At 39.3% G+C, this 27,157-nt stretch overlaps 1 protein-coding gene across 1 annotated transcript in view; it reads left to right on the top strand.

The window, feature by feature from the left end:
* Positions 1–27,157, top strand: part of LOC113039325 (NLR family CARD domain-containing protein 3-like) — a 72,643-nt gene that overhangs the window by 24,047 nt on the left and 21,439 nt on the right. Inside the window, exons 5-8 of the mRNA XM_026197204.1 lie at positions 2,849–4,720; positions 7,422–7,595; positions 13,500–13,673; positions 24,999–25,045. Of these exons, the coding sequence (XP_026052989.1) occupies positions 2,849–4,720; positions 7,422–7,595; positions 13,500–13,673; positions 24,999–25,045 (2,267 nt within the window). The remainder of the gene's footprint in view (positions 1–2,848; positions 4,721–7,421; positions 7,596–13,499; positions 13,674–24,998; positions 25,046–27,157) is intronic.

Raw genomic sequence — 27,157 nt, 5'->3', positions numbered from 1 at the left:
TATATATATATATATATATATATATATATATATATATATTAACCAAGCAGGAAAACCTTTTTAAATATTTTGATAATTTACTGAAAATAAATAAATGACTTTTTAAACCGTTTAACTGATTATTAATCGGTCAAAATCAGCTGGTCTGAGTTTGCTGCACTCAGAAACCGGTGACTCAGCAGAGCTTGTACGAGCTTTTGTCATCGTTAAATCTTTCTCAGACGTTTCCATATGTCGAAATTGAGCGCATCTATCTGTGCATGATGATGTCCAATGACTCTGGCGAGCGGAGCTTCTCAAAGTTGGGAATAATCAAAGGAGAGCTGCGGTCCTCGGTTGGGCAGGAAAAGGTTAAGCATGCGCTTGAGTGTAGAGACCTGCGCGGGATGGATTTTTCTGTCCCGTTCCTGCAAGATTTTATCCGCGCGCGAACGATCCAAGTTTCGTCCCGCTACCGCCTGCAAAATCCTGCGGGTAAAGTATAAGTTTTTTTTTTTAAATGCATTGCATATTCTGCCTGCTACTCTGTTATTTTTTCAATTGCTCCCCTGTTGAATATAAATTAAAAAAAGAAACAAATGTTTCGTTTTATTTGCGTTTAATTAAATGGATGAAAGGAACGAACATGGAACTTAGAACATAGAACATAGAAATACAGTAAAAAAGTAAGAAATGTAAATAAAAAAATATACCTATTAGGCTATAGTATAGCCTAATGAATTATATAATAATAATAATAATAATAATAAACCTGGATTTATTTCATGTTCAAAGGAAAATTAGCCTATACTGCTTAAGAATGTCTTCTTTTCCTCAAACATTAAACAAACAAAAAAATCATTTTTCCTCAATAAAAAAATAGACCAATTTTAAATATTTAGCAAAATAAATAAATAATTAAAAATAAATGGAATTAAAAAATAATTGTAGACTACGCTACTAATGTAGTCCGTGCAGGAATAGCATGTCTTTCATTGATGAGGGCTTCAGATTAATCCGTCTCTGCGCACTTATGCGACCCAATTACTGAAAGCCCTCTCCAATGGTTCGCTGGGAGCTGGAATGCAGAGTAACACTGGATCTCTCGCTATCTCGGAATGGAATTACACGTCGCTGTCCATGGTTTCATCAGCATCCTCCCATTCCGCAAAGTCTATTTTATTTTATTTTAGTCTATTAGAAATAAAGGTTTATCTGTTTTTAGTAATTTTATTTTGCTAGATACTTCCACGTCCCGCAAATAACTTTATTTTCCCGCAACCCGCACACAATAATATCTTGCGGCGCACGTCTGCATTCACCAATCAAATATTGTCCCGCAAATATTGTCCTGCAAATATTGTCGTTTTCGTTCCTTGAACCGGTTCAGAGCCCTGCCTGTAAGTGTTTTTATTATTTAAGTTGGTGCGTTTAACAGTTTCTGTAACTTATTACACAAAGGGCAACGCTGTTTAGCTTTGTTAACTAGATGTTAGGGCTGTGCAAAAAAAATCGAATGCAATTTTCACATGCATCTCGTTAGTAAAAGCGTTTTGTGATTATACGTACATCTTTAGCACGTGCGTTCAGATCAGGATTGCCAGGTTTTCAAAACAAATCCTGCCCACTTGCTTCTCAAAACTAGTCCAATCACGTTTCCAGGAGGGCCGTGTGCTGTAAGCTCCTGTCGAATCACAACACAGGAACCGCTGGCCCAATCAGAACTCATTAGGTATTTCTGAAGGAGGGACTTCATAGAACAAGGAAGTCATCAGCCCGTTTTTATGACCGTGAAAACAGCGGTATACAGATACGTGAATTGTGTGAAAAATACACGTTGTGTTTTTACACGTGATACATGAACATATGTTATATTGCGCACTGTAAACACAATCAAAGCTGCAAAAAAACACGAAAAACATGACCTTTAAAGCTCTTACTCTTCTGCTGTCTGCTGTTCTCATTATTTTCTGTATTATTGTCACACATAAGGAGCGTGGAGCACTCAGAGTAAACTAGAATCACTTTATTTGTCAGAGATCAATGCTAAGGATCTTTTCTTCTCGCCCGGTCGGGCCACATGTTCAGATTATTACTGGCCCTGACACACAAACATAAAACAGTTGTTTTTGATCTAGGTTATCTTTTATACTAATAAATAAGATTATTTCACACTCAACATGTTAGATACCAATAACATTTTAGGATACTCAATTTCAATTTTGATACCACAGCAAAAACTACTAGCGTAGCAAATATAAAGTTCATGAAATGTAACCTATATTCTAGAAAATGTGTTGTACTTTAAAGGGTTAGTTCGCCCAATTTGCAAAATTATGTCATTAATAACTCACCCTCATGTCGTTGACATTGAAGCTCCATTGAAGCTGTGTGTACTGACTGAAGTTCTGTGTACTGTTTGAGTACATGAATTAGACACGGAAGAGAAGACAATGCTGAATAAAGTCATAGTTTTTGCTATTTTTGGACCAAAATGTATTTTCGATGCTTCAATATATTCTAACGGACCCTCTGATGTCACATGGACTACTTTGATTATGTTTTTCTTACCTTTCTGGACATGGACAGTATACCGTACACACAGCTTCAGTGGAGGGACTGAGAGCTCTCGGACTAAATCTAAAATATCTTAAACTGTGTTCAGAAGATAAACTGAGGTCGTACGGGTTGGAACGACATGAGGGTGAGTTATTTATGACATAATTTAGATTTTTGGGTGAACTATCCCTTTAATGTAAATATGCTGTATATAACAGGAGTATATTAAACTGACACTTGTCTCTTAAATGTGTTGCTGTTCCTTCCATGTTTTATTCACAAAGATGTTTTTATGTTTGTTACCAATCAGAGACGATCAGATACGAGCCCAGGATCCTCCTCAAGCAGTGAATGATGAACTACAGAGAGTCAAAGAGCAGCACAAAACCAGCATGAAGAACAAGTATGAGAGATTATTTGAGGGACTGAAACTCCAGGAGAATGAAAGCCTCCTGAACAGCATCTACACACAGCTCTACATCATAGAGGGAGAGAGAGAAGGAGTGAATGAAGAACATGAGGTTTTACAGATGGAGAAAACAGCCAGAACACAACACTCACAAGACACTCCAATCTACTGCAATGACATCTTTAAAGCCTCCGCTGAAGCAGGATCTGAGGAGAAAGAGCAGATCAAGACTGTTCTTACTGAAGGCATCGCTGGAATCGGAAAAACCGTCTCTGTGCAGAAGTTCATTCTGGACTGGGCCGAGGGAAAAGCCAATCAGGATGTAGATTTCATGTTTGTGCTTCCATTTCGAGAGCTGAACTTGATCCGAGATCATCAGTACAGTCTTCACAGACTTCTGCTGGACTTTCATCCTGAACTTCAAGATCTGGACTCACAGATTTATGAGGAGTGTAAAGTTGTGTTCATCTTTGATGGTCTGGATGAAAGCAGAATCACACTGATGTTTTCAGACGCTCAGAAAGTTTGTGATGTGACTGAGACTTCATCAGTGGCTGTGTTGATGTCAAAGCTCATGAAAGGAGAGCTGCTTCCCTCTGCTCTCATCTGGATCACCTCCAGACCAGCAGCAGCCAATCAGATCCCCTCCGAATACATCCACCGTCTGACAGAGATTCAGGGATTCACTGAGCCTCAGAAGGAGGAATATTTCAGGAAGAGAATCAGTGATGAGCATCAAGCCAGCAGAATCATCTCACACATCAGAAGAGCAAGAAGCCTCCACATCATGTGCCACATCCCCGTCTTCTGCTGGATCTCATCCACTGTGCTTCAGAAGCTCCTGGAAGAAGATCTGAGTGCAGAAATCCCTCAAACTCTGACTGAAATGTACATCCACTTCCTGCTGATTCAGATCAACATGAGGAAGCAGAAGTATGAAGAGAGAGATCCAGAGAAACTCCTGCCGTCCAACAGAGAAGTGATTGTGAAACTTGCTGAAGTGGCTTTCAAACAGCTGATGAAGGGCAATGTGATGTTCTATGAGGAGGACCTGATTGAGAGCAGCATAGACGTCACTGACGCCTCAGTGTATTCTGGGATTTGCACTGAGATCTTTAAGCAGGAATCTGTGATTCATCAGAGGAAAGTCTACAGCTTCATTCATCTGAGCGTTCAGGAGTTTCTCGCTGCTTTCTATCTGCTTTACTGCTATTTAACAAAGAACGAGAAAACACTGCATGAATTCAGATCTTACAGATTTAATGAATTATCTCTGTCTGAGATATACTATGAAAAAGTCTATCTGTATGTTCTACTAACATCAGCAGTAGATAAAGCTCTCAAGAGTAAGAATGGACGTCTGGATCTGTTCCTGCGGTTCCTGCTGGGCGTCTCACTGGAGTCCAATCAGAGACTCTTACAGGATCTACTGACACACACAGAGAACAGCTCAGAGAACATCAGCAGAACCACACGGTACATTAAAGAGAAGATCACAGATGATCCTAATCCTCTCTCAGCTGATCAGTCGATCAATCTGTTCCTCTGTCTGCTGGAAGTGAAAGATCAGACTCTGTCCAGAGAGATTCAGGAGTTTGTGAAATCAGACAAACACTCAGAGAAGTATATCTCTGCTGCTCAGTGCTCAACAATCTCCTACATGCTTCAGATGTCAGAGGAGACACTGGATGAACTGAACACCATGAAATACAACACATCATCTGAGGGGAGAAGAAGACTGTTACCAGCTGTGATCAACTGCAGAAAAGCTCTGTGAGTGTTTCATCATCAACTAAAGGATCATATTTAATAATGAATCTGACTCCTTTAAAAGAAATGTTCCTGAATGAGAGATTTTCTCCTGAATAACAGGCCAGAATCTTAAAGGAGTCCCAACATGTGTTTTTAATCCAGTTGATATTAGAGTAAAAGGTAAAAACAACCCCGTCACATGAGAAACTGGTTCATTAAATCAGCAGCAGCTGCAGCAAAGAGACGCTCCACACATTGATCAGTAAAGCTGACATTCACACATTTCACTCTCAATCAAGACACATTAATATTAGCAGTAGTTGATATCATGATTAACTATAATAACATTTAATCTGCAGTAGTTATTGATGCCTTTAGATTTGTGTGAATTCTGCAGTTCTGAAACATTGATTGATGTTTGAAATCCATGCACTGAACACGTGACACTTTTAATGATTCGATGTGAAGTAAACCAGCTTTATTCGATCTTATGGCAAGAATACAGTGAAATACAGTCTAAATCTGATGTGTACAGTAAAACAGAAGCACATGCACACAGTCTGGAGATTTACTGCTGCTTGAATTTGTTCTGAATCACAAACACAGAACTTCAGACGTGCTCCGTTTACTTCACTGCAAAAAATGATTTTCTTAGTGTCTTGTTTTCTAGAACAAATATCTAAACTTTCCTGAATCAAGATCAATCTACTTGAGAAGCAAAATTATTTTACATTTGAAATATTGTTTTCTGAAAAAGTTTTTTAGATTTTGCTTAAATAAAATAAAAAATGTTAAAAGTTTTCTTGCCATTGGAAGAATGTTTACTTTTTCTTCAGAAAACAAGTCTTTCTATCTCGTTACGTAAATGTATCTTGATTTCAGAATGTGGAGGTGTTTTTGCTCAAACAGTGACTGATGTTGAAAAGATGAATATTAGTGTCAGAAACGCTGGGTTTCTGATAAATGCGCTCTGTTTTGATTGGCTGATGTCATGTGATCTCTCTCCTCGTCTCCTCATTGCTCTCCGCTGCTGTTCTGCTTCAGAAGTGTATTTATCATAATCTATTTATTTGGAATTATGCAACACTTCTATCTCCATACAGATAACATATATTATACAGTTTGACAATCACTATTGTGGTATGAATGATAAAACACTCCAGACTTGCAGCACATATATTATGATCACAGTTTCTGACAGGAAACACGTTTAGAGGATATTTCTGACTTCTCCTTGAAACAGTAAGAGAGAGAGATTTCTTGTGAAAGTGGGTTGATCTTTTTGACAGCTGTGTTGCTGTAACCTGTTTCATCAAAGTGAAAGATTCAAGCAGGACTTTCCTGTAAAAACACATAATGAGAAAACATGAATGCAGTCACTCACAGAGATAATAAATTAATTTCCACAGAGCTGTAAGTTCATAGATGATGATTAATAGTCAAATAAATATTAAATGTTAATATAATTTTGAAGACTCTTAATCAATCATTTAAAAGATCTTCAGCAGCTGACAGAGAATTAAATTCATCTGTTTTATTCCATCATGCTCTCATTCAGGACTCTTTTATTTCATTAAGCTAATTTTAAAGGATTTGATTTCCACATACGTGACTCAGTGAATTCATCTCTGTCTCTTACTGTGAAGTTAAACTACATATCAAGCATTTATTCAACACGTCTCGCTTGATCTTGAATGACTGTGACCTTGATTAAAGTTAATAAAGCAAAGCAAGTTACTGTTCCTGTGAACACCACTGACTCAAACTAATGCAGCTGAAGCAGCAAATAAAGAGAAACTACAAATATTGATCAAATTAACAATACAGCAGGAAGGATTTAATACAGGAAAAATATATATATACTGTTCAATTGTCTGGAGAGTCTCTCAAAACTTTTATTTTTATACCTCCAGAAAACATTCCTACATTTATCAGGAATGTTAAATATTGATGAGTTGAATAAACAGTCAGGAGCTCCTCTGATCTCAGATATGAATCAATCTGAAAGATTATAAAACATCATATTGTGATTCAGTGTTCAGATTATGTCATCCTCCATTCCCTGAGGACAGAAAACTGGCAACACTCTGTAAATGTCTTTATTATTTTATTATTTCTTTAATTATATTTAATCTCTTCTAGATTTTCTGGCTGTAATCTCACTGCTCAGTGTTGTGAGAGATTGTCTTCAGCTCTACAATCCTCAAACTGTGTCCTGAGAGAGCTGGATCTGAGGAACAATGACCTGCAGGACTCTGGTGTAAAGTTTATTTCTGATGGACTGAAGAGTCAGAACTGTCAGCTGCAGATACTGAGGTATTAAGAACATAGAAGAGATCGTGTGTGTGTGTGTGTGTGTGTGGGCATGTTTTTGTGACATATCAGGACACAACTGTGTATAATGACATGGGTATGACACAGGTATTACAAGGAGAGGGTGACTTATGAGGACATAACCCATGTCCCCATTTTTCAAAACACTTATAAATCATACAGAATGAGTTTTTTTGAGAAAGTAAAAATGCACAAAGTTTCCTGTGAGGGTTAGGGTTAGGTGTAGGGTTGGTGCAGGGCCATAGAATATACAGTTTGTACATTATAAAAACCATTACGCCTATGGGATGAACACACTTTTCACAAAAACAAACGTGTGTGTGTGTGTGTGTGTGTGTGTGTCTCTGAAGATGATCTGACTGTTGGTGTGTGTTCTTGTCTCTTTCAGTCTTGCTGGCTGTAATCTCGCTGCTCAGTGTTGTGAGAGATTGTCTTCAGCTCTACAATCCTCAAACTGTGTCCTGAGAGAGCTGGATCTGAGTAACAATGAGCTGCAGGACTCTGGTGTAAAGTTTATTTCTGATGGACTGAAGAGTCCAAACTGTCAGCTGCAGATACTGAGGTATTAAGAACATAGAAGAGATCATTTACAGTCAACTGGTCACAATGTGTGTGTGTGTGTGTGTAGATGATATGTGTGTGTGTGTCTGTAGATGATCTGACTGTGTGTGTGTGTGTGTGTGTGTGTGTAGATGATCTGTGTGTGTCTGAAGATGATCTGACTGTTGGTGTTTGTGTGTGTGTGTGTGTGTGTGTGTATCTAGATGATATGTGTGTCTGAAGATGATCTGACTGTTGGTGTTTGTGTGTGTGTGTGTGTGTGTGTGTGTGTGTGTGTGTGTGTATCTAGATGATATGTGTGTCTGTAGATGATCTGACTGTTGGTGTTTGTTTGTGTGTGTGTGTGTGTGTGTGTGTGTGTATGTGTATGTGTGTGTCTCTGTAGATGATTTGACTGTTGGTGTCTGTAGATGATCTGACTGTTGGTGTGTGTTCTTGTCTCTTTCAGTCTTGCTGGCTGTAATCTCGCTGCTCAGTGTTGTGAGAGATTGTCTTCAGCTCTACAATCCTCAAACTGTGTCCTGAGAGAGCTGGATCTGAGGAACAATGACCTGCAGGACTCTGGTGTAAAGTTTATTTCTGATGGACTGAAGAGTCCAAACTGTCAGCTGCAGATACTGAGGTATTAAGAACATAGAAGAGATCATTTACAGTCAACTGATCACAGTGTGTGTGTGTGTGTGTGTGTGTGCAGATACTGAGGTATTAAGAACATATAAGAGATCATTTACAGTCAACTGGTCACAATGTAGTTGTGTGTCTGTAGATGATCTGACTGTGTGTGTGTGTGTGTGTGTGTGTGTAGCTGATCTGTGTCTGTAGTTGATACGTGTGTGTCTGTAGGTGATCTGTCTGTGTGTGTGTGTGTGTGTGTGTAGCTGCTCTGTGTCTGTAGATGATCTGACTGTGTGTGTGTGTGTCTGTAGATGATCTGACTGTGTCTGTAGATGATCTGACTGTGTGAAAGTGAAAGTGACGTGACATTCAGCCAAGTATGGTGACCCATACTCAGAATTCGTGCTCTGCATTTAACCCATCCGAAGTGCACACACACAGAGCAGTGAACACAAACACACACACACTGTGAACACACACCCGGAGCAGTGGGCAGCCATTTATGCTGCGGCGCCCGGGGAGCAGTTGGGGGTTCGATGCCTTGCTCAAGGGCACCTAAGTCATGGTATTGAAGGTGGAGAGAGAACTGTACATGCACTCCCCCCACCCACAATTCCTGCCGGGACCGAGACTCGAACTCACAACCCTTCGATTGGGAGTCCGACTCTCTAACCATTAGGCCACGACTTCCCTTTTTTTTTTTTTTTTTAAAGTGAAAGTGTATGTAGATTATCTGACTGTATGTAGATCTGACTGTGTATGTATGTGTGTGTCTGTAGATGATCTGACTGTGTGTGTGTGTGTGTGTGTGTGTCTGTAGATGATCTGACTGTGTAGATGATCTGACTGTGTGTGTGTGTGTGTGTGTGTGTGTGTGTGTGTCTGTAGATGATCTGACTGTGTGTATGTAGATTATCTGACTGTATGTAGATCTGACTGTGTGTGTGTGTGTGTCTGTAGATGATCTGACTGTGTGTGTGTGTGTGTGTGTGTGTGTGTGTCTGTAGATGATCTGACTGTGTCTGTAGATGATCTGACTGTGTGTGTGTGTCTGTAGATGATCTGACTGTGTCTGTAGATGATCTGACTGTGTGTATGTAGATTATCTGACTGTGTGTGTGTGTGTGTGTCTGTAGATGATCTGACTGTGTGTGTGTGTGTGTGTGTGTCTGTAGATGATCTGACTGTGTGTATGTAGATTATCTGACTGTATGTAGATCTGACTGTGTGTGTGTGTGTGTTTGTGTGTAGATGATCTGACCGTGTGTCTGTAGATGATCTCACTGTGTGTCTGTAGATGGTCTCACTGTGTGTCTGTAGATGGTCTGACTATGTCTGTAGATGATCTGACTGTGTGTGTGTCTGTAGATTATCTGACTGTGTGTCTGTAGATGATTTCACTGTGTGTCTGTAGATGGTCTGACTGTGTAGATGATCTGACTGTGTGTGTGTGTCTGTAGATGATCTGACTGTGTAGATGATCTGACTGTGTGTGTGTGTAGATGATCTTGACTATATGTCTGTAGATGATCTGACTTCGTGTGTGTGTGTGTGTGTGTCTGTAGATGATCTGACTGTGTGTCTGTAGATGATCTGACTGTGTGTCTGTAGATGATCTGACTGTGTGTCTGTAGATGGTCTGACTGTGTGTGCGTGTGTGTCTGTAGATGATCTTGACTATATGTCTGTAGATGATCTAACTGTGTGTATGTAGATTATCTGACTGTGTGTAGATGATCTGACTGTGTGTGTGTGTGTGTGTCTGTCTGTAGATGATCTGACGGTCTGTCTGTAGATGATCTGACTGTGTGTATGTAGATTATCTGTCTGTGTGTCTGTAGATGATCTGTCTGTGTGTCTGTAGATGATCTGACTGTGTTTCTGTAGATGATCTGACTGTGTCTATAGATGATCTTGACTATGTGTCTGTAGATGATCTGACTGTAGATGATCTTACTACGTGTGTGTGTGTGTGTGTGTGGTGTGTGTGTGTGTGTGTGTGTGTGTGTGTCTGTAGATGATCTTGTCTATGTCTGTAGATGATCTGACTGTGTGTGTGTGTGTGTGTGTAGATGATCTGACTGTGTGTCTGTAGATGGTCTGACTGTGTGTGCGTGTGTGTCTGTAGATGATCTTGACTATATGTCTGTAGATGATCTAACTGTGTGTATGTAGATTATCTGACTGTGTGTAGATGATCTGACTGTGTGTGTGTGTGTGTGTGTCTGTCTGTAGATGATCTGACGGTCTGTCTGTAGATGATCTGACTGTGTGTATGTAGATTATCTGTCTGTGTGTCTGTAGATGATCTGTCTGTGTGTCTGTAGATGATCTGACTGTGTTTCTGTAGATGATCTGACTGTGTCTATAGATGATCTTGACTATGTGTCTGTAGATGATCTGACTGTAGATGATCTTACTACGTGTGTGTGTGTGTGTGTGTGTGTGTCTGTCTGTAGATGATCTTGTCTATGTCTGTAGATGATCTGACTGTGTGTCTGTAGATAATCTGACTGTGTGTGTGTCTGTAGATGATCTGACTGTGTGTCTGTAGATAATCTTGACTATGTCTGTAGATGATCTGACTGTGTGTGTGTGTGTGTGTGTGTGTCTGTAGATGATCTGACTGTGTGTCTGTAGATGATCTGACTGTGTGTGTGTGTGTGTGTGTGTGTGTGTGTGTGTGTCTGTAGATGATCTGACTGTGTGTCTGTAGATGATCTGACTGTGTGTGTGTGTGTGTGTGTCTGTAGATGATCTGACTGTGTGTCTGTAGATGATCTGACTGTGTGTGTGTGTGTGTGTCTGTAGATTATCTGACTGTGTGTCTGTAGATGACCTTGACTATGTCTGTAGATGATCTGACTGTGTGTCTGTAGATGATCTGACTGTGTGTGTGTGTGTGTGTGTGTGTGTGTAGATGATCTGACTGTGTGTGTGTGTGTAGATGATCTGACTGTGTGTCTGTAGATCATCTGACTGTGTGTGTGTGTGTGTCTGTAGATTATCTGACTGTGTGTCTGTAGATGACCATGACTATGTCTGTAGATGATCTGACTGTGTGTCTGTAGATGATCTTGACTATGTCTGTAGATGATCTGACTGTGTCTATATATGATCTGTCTGTGTGTCTGTAGATGATCTGACTGTGTTTCTGTAGATGATCTGACTGTGTCTATAGATGATCTTTACTATGTGTTTGTAGATGATCTGACTGTGTGTAGATGATCTTACTACGTGTGTGTGTGTGTGTGTGTGTGTGTGTGTGTGTAGATTATCTGACTGTGTGTCTGTAGATGATCTTGTTTATGTCTGTAGATGATCTGACTGTGTGTGTGTGTGTGTCTGTAGATGATCTGTGTGTGTGTGTGTGTGTCTGTAGATGATCTGACTGTGTGTCTGTAGATGATCTGACTGTGTGTGTGTGTGTGTGTGTGTGTAGATGATCTGACTGTGTGTCTGTATATGATCTGACTGTGTGTGTGTGTGTGTCTGTAGATGATCTGACTGTGTGTCTGTAGATGATCTTGACTGTGTGTGTGTAGATGATCTGACTGTGTGTCTGTAGATTATCTGACTGTGTGTCTGTAGATGACCTTGACTATGTCTGTAGATGATCTGACTGTGTGTGTGTGTAGATGATCTGACTGTGTGTGTGTGTGTGTGTCTGTAGATGATCTGACTGTGTCTGTAGATGATCTTGACTATGTCTGTAGATGATCTGACTGTGTGTGTGTGTGTGTAGATGATCTGACTGTGTGTCTGTAGATGATCTGACTGTGTGTGTGTGTGTGTGTCTGTAGATGATCTGACTGTGTGTCTGTAGATGATCTTGACTATGTCTGTAGATGATCTGACTGTGTGTGTGTGTGTGTGTGTGTGTGTGTGTGTAGATGATCTGACTGTGTGTCTGTAGATGACCTTGACTATGTCTGTAGATGATCAGACTGTGTGTCTGTAGATGATCAGACTGTGTGTCTGTAGATGATCTGACTGTGTGTCTGTAGATGATCAGACTGTGTGTCTGTAGATGATCTTGACTATGTCTGTAGTTGATCTGACTGTGTATAGATGATCTGGCTGTGTGTCTGTAGATTATCTGATCTGTGTCTGTAGTAGGGCTGGGACAACGCGTCGAGGTCATCGATGACGTCGACGCAAAAAATACGTCGACGCAAAATATGCGCATCGATTCGTCGACCTGTTTTTATTTCTCTAAAAAACGTTTGCAAAACGTTTACCTTATGTGCACTGAATATACGCGATGGCCGGATCAACATTCTGTCCAATGTTATATAACCAATCCAGGGGTTTTTCTGCATTGATCTTTTTTTTTTTTTTTGGCGGCTGTCAAAGCCTTATTTGATCGCTGTGCCTGACAGGGCGCGTACGAGAGAGAGCCCCGGCTGCGCGCGCACACTCACAGTCTTCAAACAACACGAGCGCTTCTTGCTCTCTTTCTCCCTTGTGCATATTAATCAAAATCATTAAACACGATAGAAAAAGGGCGAAACACCAAAGTTTCACGCGCGCTCGCGCACTCACAGTCTTCAAACTACACAAGCGCTGTCTTGCTCTCTCTCTCTCTCTCTCTCTCTCTCTCTCCCTCGTGCATATTAACCAAAATTATTAGACACGATAGAAAAAGGGCAGAAAGCCAAAGTTTCACGTGGAGCATTCTGAGATTTTTTTTTTTCTCCTTGACAGGCTGCTGTCTCCCACTGTAAATTTATTTATTTATTTTTGGAAAAGCACTCTCTGTATTAGCTTAAAGCCCTCAAGTTTACATTGGTTACTCTATTCTTTCAATTGCTCTAAACAAGTATTTTGGGTGACCTTTTTTATTGAATGCTAGACATCAAGTTGTTGTTATTTTCATCTGAAAGAATAACTTTTTTTCAGTAAGCTAGGCCCTATGTGTTCAGTAAGCTTGTTTCAGTAAGCTATGTGTTTTCAAGGCTTCAAGGTTTTATTGAATGCTATCTCTATACAAGTGAAAAGTAATGCATTCTTAGTCAGTCTTTTATTTTGTAATTTTAAGAGCAATAAACATATATTGCAATGTTAAGGAATTCATGTTTTTTTTCATTCAGATATGTAAATCAAGATGTATAAATTGTTAGTAGTCAATTAATGGGGAGATAATCTAAATCGAATCGGTCTGAAAAAATTAATCGTTAGATTAATCGATGCATCTGAAAAATAATCGCTAGATTAATCATTTAAAAAATAATCGTTTATCCCAGCCCTAGTCTGTAGATTATCTGACTCTGTGTCTGTGTGTCTGTAGGTTGTCTGGCTGTATGGTGACAGAGGAAGGCTGTGGTTATTTGTCTTCAGCTCTGAGTTCAAACCCCTCACACCTGAGAGAGCTGGATCTGAGCTACAATCACCCAGGACAATCAGGAGTCCAGCTGCTCAAACACAAACTGCAGGATCCAAACTATAACCTGCAGATACTCAAGTATGTCAAACACTAATACTGACGTACTGAACATGTGTGTGAATGATGCAGATCTACATTAAATTATGTTTTATTAACAACATTTGGGAGGAGCTTTTTTCAGATTAATCAACCAGTTTAGCACAAGTGGAGCTTGTTCTTATAACTGATTCAATTAAACACGCTAATTCGTGTGTATATATATATATATATATATATATATATATATACAGTCTTGTTCAAAATAATAGCAGTACAATGTGACTAACCAGAATAATCAAGGTTTTTAGTATATTTTTTATTGCTACGTGGCAAATAAGTTACCAGTAGGTTCAGTAGATTGTCAGAAAACAAACAAGACCCTTCGATTGGGAGTCCGACTCTCTAACCATTAGGCCACGACTTCCCTTTTTTTTTTTTTTTTAAAGTGAAAGTGTATGTAGATTATCTGACTGTATGTAGATCTGACTGTGTATGTGTGTGTGTGTCTGTAGATGATCTGACTGTGTGTGTGTGTGTGTGTGTGTGTCTGTAGATGATCTGACTGTGTAGATGATCTGACTGTGTGTGTGTGTGTGTGTGTGTGTGTGTGTGTGTGTGTGTGTCTGTAGATGATCTGACTGTGTGTATGTAGATTATCTGACTGTATGTAGATCTGACTGTGTGTGTGTGTGTGTGTGTGTGTGTGTGTCTGTAGATGATCTGACTGTGTGTGTAGATGATCTGACTGTGTGTGTGTGTGTCTGTAGATGATCTGACTGTGTGTATGTAGATTATCTGACTGTGTGTGTGGTGTGTCTGTAGATGATCTGACTGTGTGTGTGTGTGTGTGTGTCTGTAGATGATCTGACTGTGTATGTAGATTATCTGACTGTATGTAGATCTGACTGTGTGTGTGTGTGTGTTTGTGTGTAGATGATCTGACCGTGTGTCTGTAGATGATCTCACTGTGTGTCTGTAGATGATCTCACTGTGTGTCTGTAGATGGTCTCACTGTGTGTCTGTAGATGGTCTGACTATGTCTGTAGATGATCTGACTGTGTGTGTGTCTGTAGATTATCTGACTGTGTGTCTGTAGATGATTTCACTGTGTGTCTGTAGATGGTCTGACTGTGTAGATGATCTGACTGTGTGTGTGTGTGTCTGTAGATGATCTGACTGTGTAGATGATCTGACTGTGTGTGTGTGTAGATGATCTTGACTATGTGTCTGTAGATGATCTAACTGTGTTTATGTAGATGATCTGACTGCGTGTGTGTGTGTGTGTGTGTGTCTGTAGATGATCTGACTGTGTGTGTGTCTGTAGATTATCTGACTGTGTGTCTGTAGATGATTTCACTGTGTGTCTGTAGATGGTCTGACTGTGTAGATGATCTGACTGTGTGTGTGTGTGTCTGTAGATGATCTGACTGTGTAGATGATCTGACTGTGTGTGTGTGTAGATGATCTTGACTATGTGTCTGTAGATGATCTAACTGTGTTTATGTAGATGATCTGACTGCGTGTGTGTGTGTGTGTGTGTGTGTCTGTAGATGATCTGACTGTGTGTCTGTAGATGATCTGACTGTGTGTCTGTAGATGATCTGACTGTGTGTCTGTAGATGATCTGACTGTGTGTCTGTAGATGGTCTGACTGTGTGTGCGTGTGTGTCTGTAGATGATCTTGACTATATGTCTGTAGATTATCTAACTGTGTGTATGTAGATTATCTGACTGTGTGTAGATGATCTGACTGTGTGTGTGTGTGTGTCTGTCTGTAGATGATCTGACGGTCTGTCTGTAGATGATCTGACTGTGTGTATGTAGATTATCTGTCTGTGTGTCTGTAGATGATCTGTCTGTGTGTCTGTAGATGATCTGACTGTGTTTCTGTAGATGATCTGACTGTGTCTATAGATGATCTTGACTATGTGTCTGTAGATGATCTGACTGTAGATGATCTTACTACGTGTGTGTGTGTGTGTGTGTGTGTGTGTGTGTCTGTAGATGATCTTGTCTATGTCTGTAGATGATCTGACTGTGTGTGTGTGTGTGTAGATGATCTGACTGTGTGTCTGTAGATGGTCTGACTGTGTGTGCGTGTGTGTCTGTAGATGATCTTGACTATATGTCTGTAGATGATCTAACTGTGTGTATGTAGATTATCTGACTGTGTGTAGATGATCTGACTGTGTGTGTGTGTGTGTCTGTCTGTAGATGATCTGACGGTCTGTCTGTAGATGATCTGACTGTGTGTATGTAGATTATCTGTCTGTGTGTCTGTAGATGATCTGTCTGTGTGTCTGTAGATGATCTGACTGTGTTTCTGTAGATGATCTGACTGTGTCTATAGATGATCTTGACTATGTGTCTGTAGATGATCTGACTGTAGATGATCTTACTACGTGTGTGTGTGTGTGTCTGTAGATGATCTTGTCTATGTCTGTAGATGATCTGACTGTGTGTGTGTGTGTGTGTGTGTGTGTGTGTGTAGATGATCTGACTGTGTGTCTGTAGATAATCTGACTGTGTGTGTGTCTGTAGATGATCTGACTGTGTGTCTGTAGATAATCTTGACTATGTCTGTAGATGATCTGACTGTGTGTGTGTGTGTGTGTGTGTGTGTCTGTAGATGATCTGACTGTGTGTCTGTAGATGATCTGACTGTGTGTGTGTGTGTGTGTGTGTGTGTGTGTGTGTCTGTAGATGATCTGACTGTGTGTCTGTAGATGATCTTGACTATGTCTGTAGATGATCTGACTGTGTGTGTGTGTGTAGATGATCTGACTGTGTGTCTGTAGATGATCTGACTGTGTGTGTGTGTCTGTAGATGATCTGACTGTGTGTCTGTAGATGATCTGACTGTGTGTGTGTGTCTGTGTGTGTGTGTCTGTAGATGATCTGACTGTGTGTGTGTGTGTGTGTGTGTGTGTGTGTAGATGATCTGACTGTGTGTCTGTAGATGATCTGACTGTGTGTGTGTGTGTGTCTGTAGATTATCTGACTGTGTGTCTGTAGATGACCTTGACTATGTCTGTAGATGATCTGACTGTGTGTCTGTAGATGATCTGACTGTGTGTGTGTGTGTGTGTGTGTGTGTGTGTGTGTCTGTAGATGATCTTGACTGTCTGTAGATGATCTGACTGTGTGTGTGTGTAGATGATCTGACTGTGTGTCTGTAGATCATCTGACTGTGTGTGTGTGTGTGTGTGTCTGTAGATTATCTGACTGTGTGTCTGTAGATGACCATGACTATGTCTGTAGATGATCTGACTGTGTGTCTGTAGATGATCTTGACTATGTCTGTAGATGATCTGACTGTGTCTATATATGATCTGTCTGTGTGTCTGTAGATGATCTGACTGTGTTTCTGTAGATGATCTGACTGTGTCTATAGATGATCTTTACTATGTGTCTGTAGATGATCTGACTGTGTGTAGATGATCTTACTACGTGTGTGTGTGTGTGTGTGTGTGTGTAGATTATCTGACTGTGTGTCTGTAGATGATCTTGTTTATGTCTGATAGATGATCTGACTGTGTGTGTGTGTGTGTGTGTGTGTCTGTAGATGATCTGACTGTGTCTGTAGATGATCTGACTGTGTGTGTGTGTGTGTCTGTAGATGATCTGTGTGTGTGTGTCTGTAGATGATCTGACTGTGTGTCTGTAGATTATCTGACTGTGTGTGTGTGTGTGTAGATGATCTGACTGTGTGTCTGTATATGATCTGACTGTGTGTGTGTGTGTGTCTGTAGATGATCTGACTGTGTGTCTGTAGATGATCTTGACTGTGTGTGTGTAGATGATCTGACTGTGTGTCTGTAGATTATCTGACTGTGTGTCTGTAGATGACCTTGACTATGTCTGTAGATGATCTGACTGTGTGTGTGTGTAGATGATCTGACTGTGTGTGTGTGTGTGTCTGTAGATGATCTGACTGTGTCTGTAGATGATCTGACTGTGTGTGTGTGTGTGTAGATGATCTGACTGTGTGTCTGTAGATGATCTGACTGTGTGTGTGTGTGTGTCTGTAGATGATCTGACTGTGTGTCTGTAGATGATCTTGACTATGTCTGTAGATGATCTGACTGTGTGTGTGTGTGTGTGTGTGTAGATGATCTGACTGTGTGTCTGTAGATTATCTGACTGTGTGTCTGTAGATGACCTTGACTATGTCTGTAGATGATCAGACTGTGTGTCTGTAGATGATCAGACTGTGTGTCTGTAGATGATCTGACTGTGTGTCTGTAGATGATCAGACTGTGTGTCTGTAGATGATCTTGACTATGTCTGTAGTTGATCTGACTGTGTATAGATGATCTGGCTGTGTGTCTGTAGATTATCTGATCTGTGTCTGTAGTAGGGCTGGGACAACGCGTCGAGGTCATCGATGACGTCGACGCAAAAAATACGTTGACGCAAAATATGCGCATCGATTCGTCGACCTGTTTTTATTTCTCTAAAAAACATTTGCAAAACGTTTACCTTATGTGCGCTGAATATACGCGATGGCCGGATCAACATTCTGTCCAATGTTATATAACCAATCCAGGGGTTTTTCTGCATTGATCTTTTTTTTTTTTTTTTGCCGGCTGTCAAAGCCTTATTTGATCGCTGTGCCTGACAGGGCGCGTACGAGAGAGAGCCCCGGCTGCGCGCGCACACTCACAGTCTTCAAACAACACGAGCGCTTCTTGCTCTCTTTCTCCCTTGTGCATATTAATCAAAATCATTAAACACGATAGAAAAAGGGCGAAACACCAAAGTTTCACGCGCGCTCGCGCACTCACAGTCTTCAAACTACACAAGCGCTGTCTTGCTCTCTCTCTCTCTCTCTCTCTCTCTCTCTCTCTCTCCCTCGTGCATATTAACCAAAATTATTAGACACGATAGAAAAAGGGCAGAAAGCCAAAGTTTCACGTGGAGCATTCTGAGATTTTTTTTTTCTCCTTGACAGGCTGCTGTCTCCCACTGTAAATTTATTTATTTATTTTTGGAAAAGCACTCTCTGTATTAGCTTAAAGCCCTCAAGTTTACATTGGTTACTCTATTCTTTCAATTGCTCTAAACAAGTATTTTGGGTGACCTTTTTTATTGAATGCTAGACATCAAGTTGTTGTTATTTTCATCTGAAAGAATAACTTTTTTTCAGTAAGCTAGGCCCTATGTGTTCAGTAAGCTTGTTTCAGTAAGCTATGTGTTTTCAAGGCTTCAAGGTTTTATTGAATGCTATCTCTATACAAGTGCAAAGTAATGCATTCTTAGTCAGTCTTTTATTTTGTAATTTTAAGAGCAATAAACATATATTGCAATGTTAAGGAATTCATGTTTTTTTTCATTCAGATATGTAAATCAAGATGTATAAATTGTTAGTAGTCAATTAATGGGGAGATAATCTAAATCGAATCGGTCTGAAAAAATTAATCGTTAGATTAATCGATGCATCTGAAAAATAATCGCTAGATTAATCATTTAAAAAATAATCGTTTATCCCAGCCCTAGTCTGTAGATTATCTGACTCTGTGTCTGTGTGTCTGTAGGTTGTCTGGCTGTATGGTGACAGAGGAAGGCTGTGGTTATTTGTCTTCAGCTCTGAGTTCAAACCCCTCACACCTGAGAGAGCTGGATCTGAGCTACAATCACCCAGGACAATCAGGAGTCCAGCTGCTCAAACACAAACTGCAGGATCCAAACTATAACCTGCAGATACTCAAGTATGTCAAACACTAATACTGACGTACTGAACATGTGTGTGAATGATGCAGATCTACATTAAATTATGTTTTATTAACAACATTTGGGAGGAGCTTTTTCAGATTAATCAACCAGTTTAGCACAAGTGGAGCTTGTTCTTATAACTGATTCAATTAAACACGCTAATTCGTGTGTGTGTATATATATATATATATATATATATATATATATATATATATATATATATACAGTCTTGTTCAAAATAATAGCAGTACAATGTGACTAACCAGAATAATCAAGGTTTTTAGTATATTTTTTATTGCTACGTGGCAAATAAGTTACCAGTAGGTTCAGTAGATTGTCAGAAAACAAACAAGACCCAGCATTCATGATATGCACGCTCTTAAGGCTGTGCAATTGGGCAATTAGTTGAAAGGGGTGTGTTCAAAAAATAGCAGTGTCTACCTTTGACTGTACAAACTCAAAACTATTTTGTACAAACATTTTTTTTTTTCTGGGATTTAGCAATCCTGTGAATCACTAAACTAATATTTAGTTGTATGACCACAGTTTTTTAAAACTGCTTGACATCTGTGTGGCATGGAGTCAACCAACTTGTGGCACCTCTCAGCTGTTATTCCACTCCATGATTCTTTAACAACATTCCACAATTCATTCACATTTCTTGGTTTTGCTTCAGAAACAGCATTTTTGATATCACCCCACAAGTTCTCAATTGGATTAAGGTCTGGAGATTGGGCTGGCCACTCCATAACATTAATTTTGTTGGTTTGGAACCAAGACTTTGCCCGTTTACTAGTGTGTTTTGGGTCATTGTCTTGTTGAAACAACCATTTCAAGGGCATGTCCTCTTCAGCATAGGGCAACATGACCTCTTCAAGTATTTTAACATATGCAAACTGATCCATGATCCCTGGTATGCGATAAATAGGCCCAACACCATAGTAGGAGAAACATGCCCATATCATGATGCTTGCACCTCCATGCTTCACTGTCTTCACGGTGTACTGTGGCTTGAATTCAGAGTTTGGGGGTCGTCTCACAAACTGCCTGTGGCCCTTGGACCCAAAAAGAACAATTTTACTCTCATCAGTCCACAAAATGTTCCTCCATTTCTCTTTAGGCCAGTTGATGTGTTCTTTGGCAAATTGTAACCTCTTCTGCACATGCCTTTTTTTTAACAGAGGGACTTTGCGGGGGATTCTTGAAAATAGATTAGCTTCACACAGACGTCTTCTAACTGTCACAGTACTTACAGGTAACTCCAGACTGTCTTTGATCATCCTGGAGGTGATCATTGGCTGATTCTTTGCCATTCTGGTTATTCTTCTATCCATTTTGATGGTTGTCTTCCGTTTTCTTCCACGTCTCTCTGGTTTTGCTCTCCATTTTAAGGCATTGGAGATCATTTTAGCTGAACAGCCTATCATTTTTTGCACCTCTTTATAGGTTTTCCCCTCTCTAATCAACTTTTAATCAAAGTACGCTGTTCTTCTGAACAATGTCTTGAACGACCCATTTTCCTCAGCTTTCAAATGCATGTTCAACAAGTGTTGGCTTCATCCTTAAATAGGGGCCACCTGATTCACACCTGTTTCTTCACAAAATTGATGACCTCAGTGATTGAATGCCACACTGCTATTTTTTTGAACACACCCCTTTCAACTAATTGCCCAATTGCACAGCCTTAAGAGCGTGCATATCATGAATGCTGGGTCTCATTTGTTTTCTGAGAATCTACTGAACCTACTGGTAACTTGTTTGCCACGTAGCAATAAAATAATATACGAAAAACCTTGATTATTCTGGTTAGTCACATTGTACTGCTATTATTTTGAACAAGACTGTATATATATATATATACAGCCAACTGAACTCCGTCCCATGACAGCTTTCACCCCAGTCGCTACTATCTCCTAAATCCAACATTTCCCTTCTGATGATGAGTTTGGATCCCCATCACAACCCACTGGCCCCTAATCTACTCCTTCCCCACCAGGTCCAGTCGAAAAGACCCAAGCTTTTATCATGATGACTTTGCTTGCCCTGCCAGAAAGACATCCTTTTCACTTACCAGCGTCCTCTTTTGTCTCAGCCACAGCAACCATTCCCTCAATCAAAAAGTGGACATTTTGGGGCTGAGACGAGCGCTGATTAATGCACATGTACAGTTTTCCCAGTTAATAACCAAAGAACAGCTTTATTCTTAAAGCCAGCTAACCTTCCAAAACAGTCATTAGAGCCATCAGGGAGCCAGAGCCGTACTCCAGATGCCTCCACTGCAAAACCTCTTTCTCCTCCCTCCTCTGTTCAACCTTTTCCTCCGGCTCTCTTTACACCTTTCCGTGTCCTGCAGTTCCTGCAACAGATGCTGGCGTGAGGCTGCCTCCACCAGCAGCTCAAGCCTATGCTCCTATGCTCCTCCTCCATTCCCTTTGTTAGAAACTCAGAAGCGAAGACCAGGAGACTCTTGGGTAATCTTCAGCAGAATTCTTTATTGAGAACGCTCTGCGTGGCACTGTAGTCATCAAAAGTCTAACTAGTCATTAATACATTGTAGTTTATATACATTTCTAGGAGGAGGTATACATAGAGGTGGAGACCACTAAAACAAAGCATGCAAATGGAATCTGGAAAATGTCAGACACTGGCGTATTCCCAGCCTTCATCTCATCAGCATAACAGTGTCATTTAAATACAGAGGTGCCTGATAGTATCACCCATACCTTCACATTATCATAGAAACAGGCACAACTGTGCCTTGAGTTTAGCAGGCACCTTTATCTGGGACCTTGCCCTATCGTCAGGAAGTGCATGAAGACAAAAGGTTCATGTCTCAGAAATTTGATTTTCCTGATTTGATCTTTTTGGATATGTCAGCTTTATTACCTCAAAATGTCTACTATTATATTGGAACCTAGATTTAACACTTTATAAATGTGTAATCCCACACCTTCTTCCACCTCTCGCTTGTGTTCCTCCCTAACCACAAGGAGTCGATCCATGTGTGACACTGCCTCTGCAAACTCTGGTTTCTATCTCTCCCAATTCTGTTCCTCAATCCAAATCTCAGTTCACTCTAAAAATGACTTGTTGAATTTGAAGATCAGGGTAAACTGAAGTTATTTTGTCTTCTGTGAAACATGTAAGTATGTTCTGTAGCTTCTGAAGGGCAGTGCTAAATAAAAAATATTATATTTAGGCAAATAAGAAAAATGTACACAAATGTACACCTTTTTCCGTGATTTCCGTATTTTCCGACCTCGGACCCATGTAATTCGCGTAGATCCGAGTTTTTTTTTTTTTTTGAGGGGGGGGGGGTTAGTTTGGTTACTGCATAATGATTGAAATAAACTGTGAAAAGAAATATCATGGTCGTAATGGTCCTGAGAGCGCTGCACGAGATCGCGTCGCCATCTGCAGGACAGTAAATCTGTTCAAGTGATTCAAAGCAGCAGAATCAGCGCTGTAACGTGTTACTCGACCCGGTGACTTTATATGAATGAGAATAAGAGATTGGTAGTGCTGTCATAAAATACACAACGGTTGTGCTGTAATTATATGAAATATAGAGAAATTAAGCATTTTATTCATCATGCATGAAAGTGACAAAAAAGTGAGTGAAGATATTTAAAATAATTATTAAATAATGCATTCATCTATTTAATTAAACATTTGATAAATGCAAATAAATGCTGTTCATTGAACTTGATCAAAAAATCCTGAAAGATAAAGTGCATTATCATTTCCACTCAGATATGAAGCAGTAAAATAGTTTTCAACATTGATAATAATCAGAAATGTTTCTTGAGTCAAATAAATTGTAATGATTTCTTAAAGATCATGTGTCAATTCAGCACTTTTTTTGTATTTGTAATATTTTATTTTTTATTTTGATCAAATAAATTCAGCCTTGATGAACAGAAAATATTTTTTTTTTAAATCATTAATAATTGTAATGTTTCCCAACTTTTGGCAGGTACTTTAATAACAATAATAATAATAATAATTCTATATACTTTAATATATTATAGTACTTTATTATACTATTATACTGTGGTCATGATTAAGAAATTATTCTTTTTATTTTTTGCAGGAGAGTATGTATTTACAATGTAAGCTATATCTTTTAATGTGCTGAAATATATATTTGTAATAATAAGTGCTGGGGGCATGCTCAGATTTTCCTTCTTTTTTGTCTCTAGCTGATCACGTTCCTGCTTCTGTAATGGTTTCATATGAGTCCCTTAGTTGTGCTCAGTGTGAAAGATGGATCTCAGAATCACACAATCATTGTTGGAAAGGGTTCAAATACACACAAATGATGTAAAACCAGAGAATTAGTGAGTGCTGAAGGATTTTTCTGAAGAATAGCAAACAGTTTAACTGTTCAGGACAAACGAGACTCATGAACAACTATCACTAAACACAAACACACAGCTGAGGATCATTCAGCTAACAACACAGTGTTAAGAACCAAACTTTTGAACAGGGTCATTTTTATAAATTCAGCTATTATTTTCTATTTATTATTATTTTCTTTTATGTCAAAATATCAACAAAAAAAAAAAGATAAGAAAAGAATCAGCCCCCTTTAAAATAATCATATTTTGTTGCTTTGCAGCCTGAAATATAGACGTACGCAGTTTATTAAATTATTAAATTTAATTATTAAATTTTTTTTTTAATTGAATTAAATTACAACTAAAATGTGAGTAGTTATTTCTGTCTTTCAGGATATTACTTGTAAGCAGATTTTTTTATTTGTTTGGTCAAAAGCAGCAATTAAAAGTTCAGTTCAGTATATGTTAATGTTATATTTTATATATGTTAATGTTAGATATGTTCTTGAGTATGTAACTATTACACACATCTTTAACGCTTGAGGACCAAACGATCAGTGACAGCAACACTGAGCAGAACGAAGCTGTCACGCATTTTAAACCTTTTAACAACAGAACCAAAACAGCAAAAATCAATAAAATGATCTAATACATCCATCAAAGACAGTTTCTCCCAGAATCCTCCAGTCTTTCCTCACAGCATGGGAATGTTTTAAAGTGTTGCTCTCGTTTAAGCTGCTTTTTCCTCATTTTTCCTTGCTCTCTATCACGTCCTTTATCTTCTATCTTAACAATGTTGATATATATATATATATATATATATATACTATATCTATACTTTTAACCTCTCATCTCCAATTGAACCAAATCAGACTCTCTCTCTCCAGTTCAGGAGCTTCCAGGCTAAATCCCCTCTGGATCCTCTATTTGTAGGAGACTCTAATCGCTCCGTCACTCGTCTGTGATCCCAAAATCAGCTCACATTGGTTCTGGTTCAATCAGACGAACCAGCAGACAGTTTTTCAGCCATTCTTTTCTCATCAGAAGGGTCTCTCTCTCAGCAGCAGATCCAAGCCCTCGCTCGATGCTCATCAGACGCTTTCAAAAGCTGCAGAAGATCCAATCGATTTCAGATTAAAAAGCCCATCAAACCCTGATCAGCTCTAACTGTTCCTGTCCCAGCGTGGGATATGAGGGAGTTCTCTGGCTGTATTCTGAGCTCTGACAGATATACACCAAATATACACACTATTGACTCAGTCTGATTATATGAGTGTCAACTTATGAACCTGTGTTTGTGTGTTTATAGTGTGGATCATGGAGGAGAGAAGAGGATGAGAGCAGGACCACGAAAGTGTAGGTCTACACACACACACACACACACTCACACTCACACTCACACTCACAAACACACACACACACAGAGACACACACACAGAGAGAGAGACACACACTAACACACACACAAACATATAAATATAGTTTATTGCTGTGATTCAGTTTGAATGTTCAGCATCATTTCTCCAGGCTTCATATTTTTTTTGTGGAAATCATAATATATTACCAATCAAAATACAATAACAAACAGTTTTTTTTAAACAGTAACATTAATAATAATAAGTTACTGTTTTTATTGATTGTTCTTTTTTTTTTTTACTTTTCTTTTCTGCGTTACTTGTTACAATGTTAAGGTCATTTAGGGGTAACAATTTGATAGAATACCTGAAGATAAATGTCACAACAAGAATAAAGAATTATTTCACTTAATGTTAATGGGTTGAAAAATTATATCAAACGAAGTAAACTTATAACTAAGAGGAAAAGAGAGAACCAGCATATAATTTTTTGGCAGGAGACTCACTTAGAACAAACTGAACATGAAAAACTGAAAAGGTTAGGATTTAGAAAAACTTTTTATTCATCTTACACTAAAGGACATGCCAGAGAAGTTGCAATATTGATATCGAATAAGGCAAGGCAAGGCAAGTTTAATTATATAGCACATTTCGTACACAATGGTAATTCAAAGTGCTTTACATAAAAGAAAGTAAAATAATCATGAAGAAAAATAATAACAAAAATAAATTAAAGCTGCAAGCAGCGATGAACGGGCCCTCGCACACGGGCTCACCGGCAGCGAGTGGCTTTAGTAAACAGGTGAACGGTGAGAAACATGCATTTAAACTCATAAATATAAGTGGAATATATCAAAGTTTACTCCATATTTGTGCCAATATTTGTGTTGCCAGCAGGTGGTGCTCTCATTATAATGGACTATTGGCCTTCAGATGTGTTCAGGGCAGGACTCTTATCGAACATGTGAAGTTTGGGGAAGATCGAACAAATTATGCCTGAGTTACAACAACTTCTCTTGCTGTGGCGAGACATCAAAAGTTGTCATGACGCCATGGACATGCCCTTTAACAAAAACTCAAGATCTCCACAAGTTAACATTGCACAGGCCTTTAGATTAGACTGACTACAAAAAATACATTAATCTCAAAAAAATTCTAGGAGTAGTTTGTCACAGCATACAACATGTCACTTCCTGTTGCCAGCAGGTGGCGCTATGACTATAACTGAATATGGGCATGTAGATCTGTTAAGGGCAGAAGTCTTATCTAACATGTGAAGTTTGGGGCAGATTGGACATTGTAAGTCTGAGTAACAGCAACTTCCTTTTTCATGGCGAAACATCGAATTTTGTCAGGCCGCCATGGACACGCCCTTTAACGAAACCTCAAAATCTTCGCAATTTAACATCGCAAATGCCTTTAGATTTAACTGACCAAGTTTGGTGTTGATCTGAATATATCTCTAGGAGTAGTTTGTTAAAGTACAACCCCTGAAAATGGCAAAAACAATGCCAATTTTGCAGAGAAAATTCTAAATAACCAACTTCCTGATGGGATTCGGATTTCGTAACATGGGACTTTTTTGTAGCTATTGGTGTGTTACATGTGTGTACCGATTTTTGTACATGTACGTGAAAAATAGCTCGAGGCGCACTCCATTGAATGTGCATATGCACTCCGTTGAAAGTTTATAGGTGGCGCTATCGAGCCATTTTGCCACACCCAATGGAATATTGGCCTTCAGATCTGTTCAAGCCATGACCCTAATCACACATGTGAAGTTTGGGCAAGATCGGACACTTTATGCCTGAGTTATAACATCTTTTATTCCCATGACGAGACATCGAACTTCGTCACGGCGCCATGGTCACGCCTTTTAACAAAAACTCAAGATCTTCACAACTAAACATCACACAGGTCTTTAGATTAGACTGACCACAAAAAAGACATTGATGTCATAAAATTTCTAGAAATAGTCTGTCACAGTGTAAAATATGTCACTTCCTGTTGCCAATAGGTGGCGCTATGACTATAACTGAATATGGGCATGTAGATCTGTTCAGGTCAAGAGTGTTATCCAACATATGAAGTTTGGGGCAGATTGGACATTGTA

This window comes from Carassius auratus, chromosome 22, assembly GCF_003368295.1.
Source record: "Carassius auratus strain Wakin chromosome 22, ASM336829v1, whole genome shotgun sequence".
Classification (NCBI taxonomy): domain Eukaryota; kingdom Metazoa; phylum Chordata; class Actinopteri; order Cypriniformes; family Cyprinidae; genus Carassius; species Carassius auratus.
Note: the sequence above shows the minus strand (reverse complement) of the source record. Positions and strands in the feature narration are given on the sequence as shown.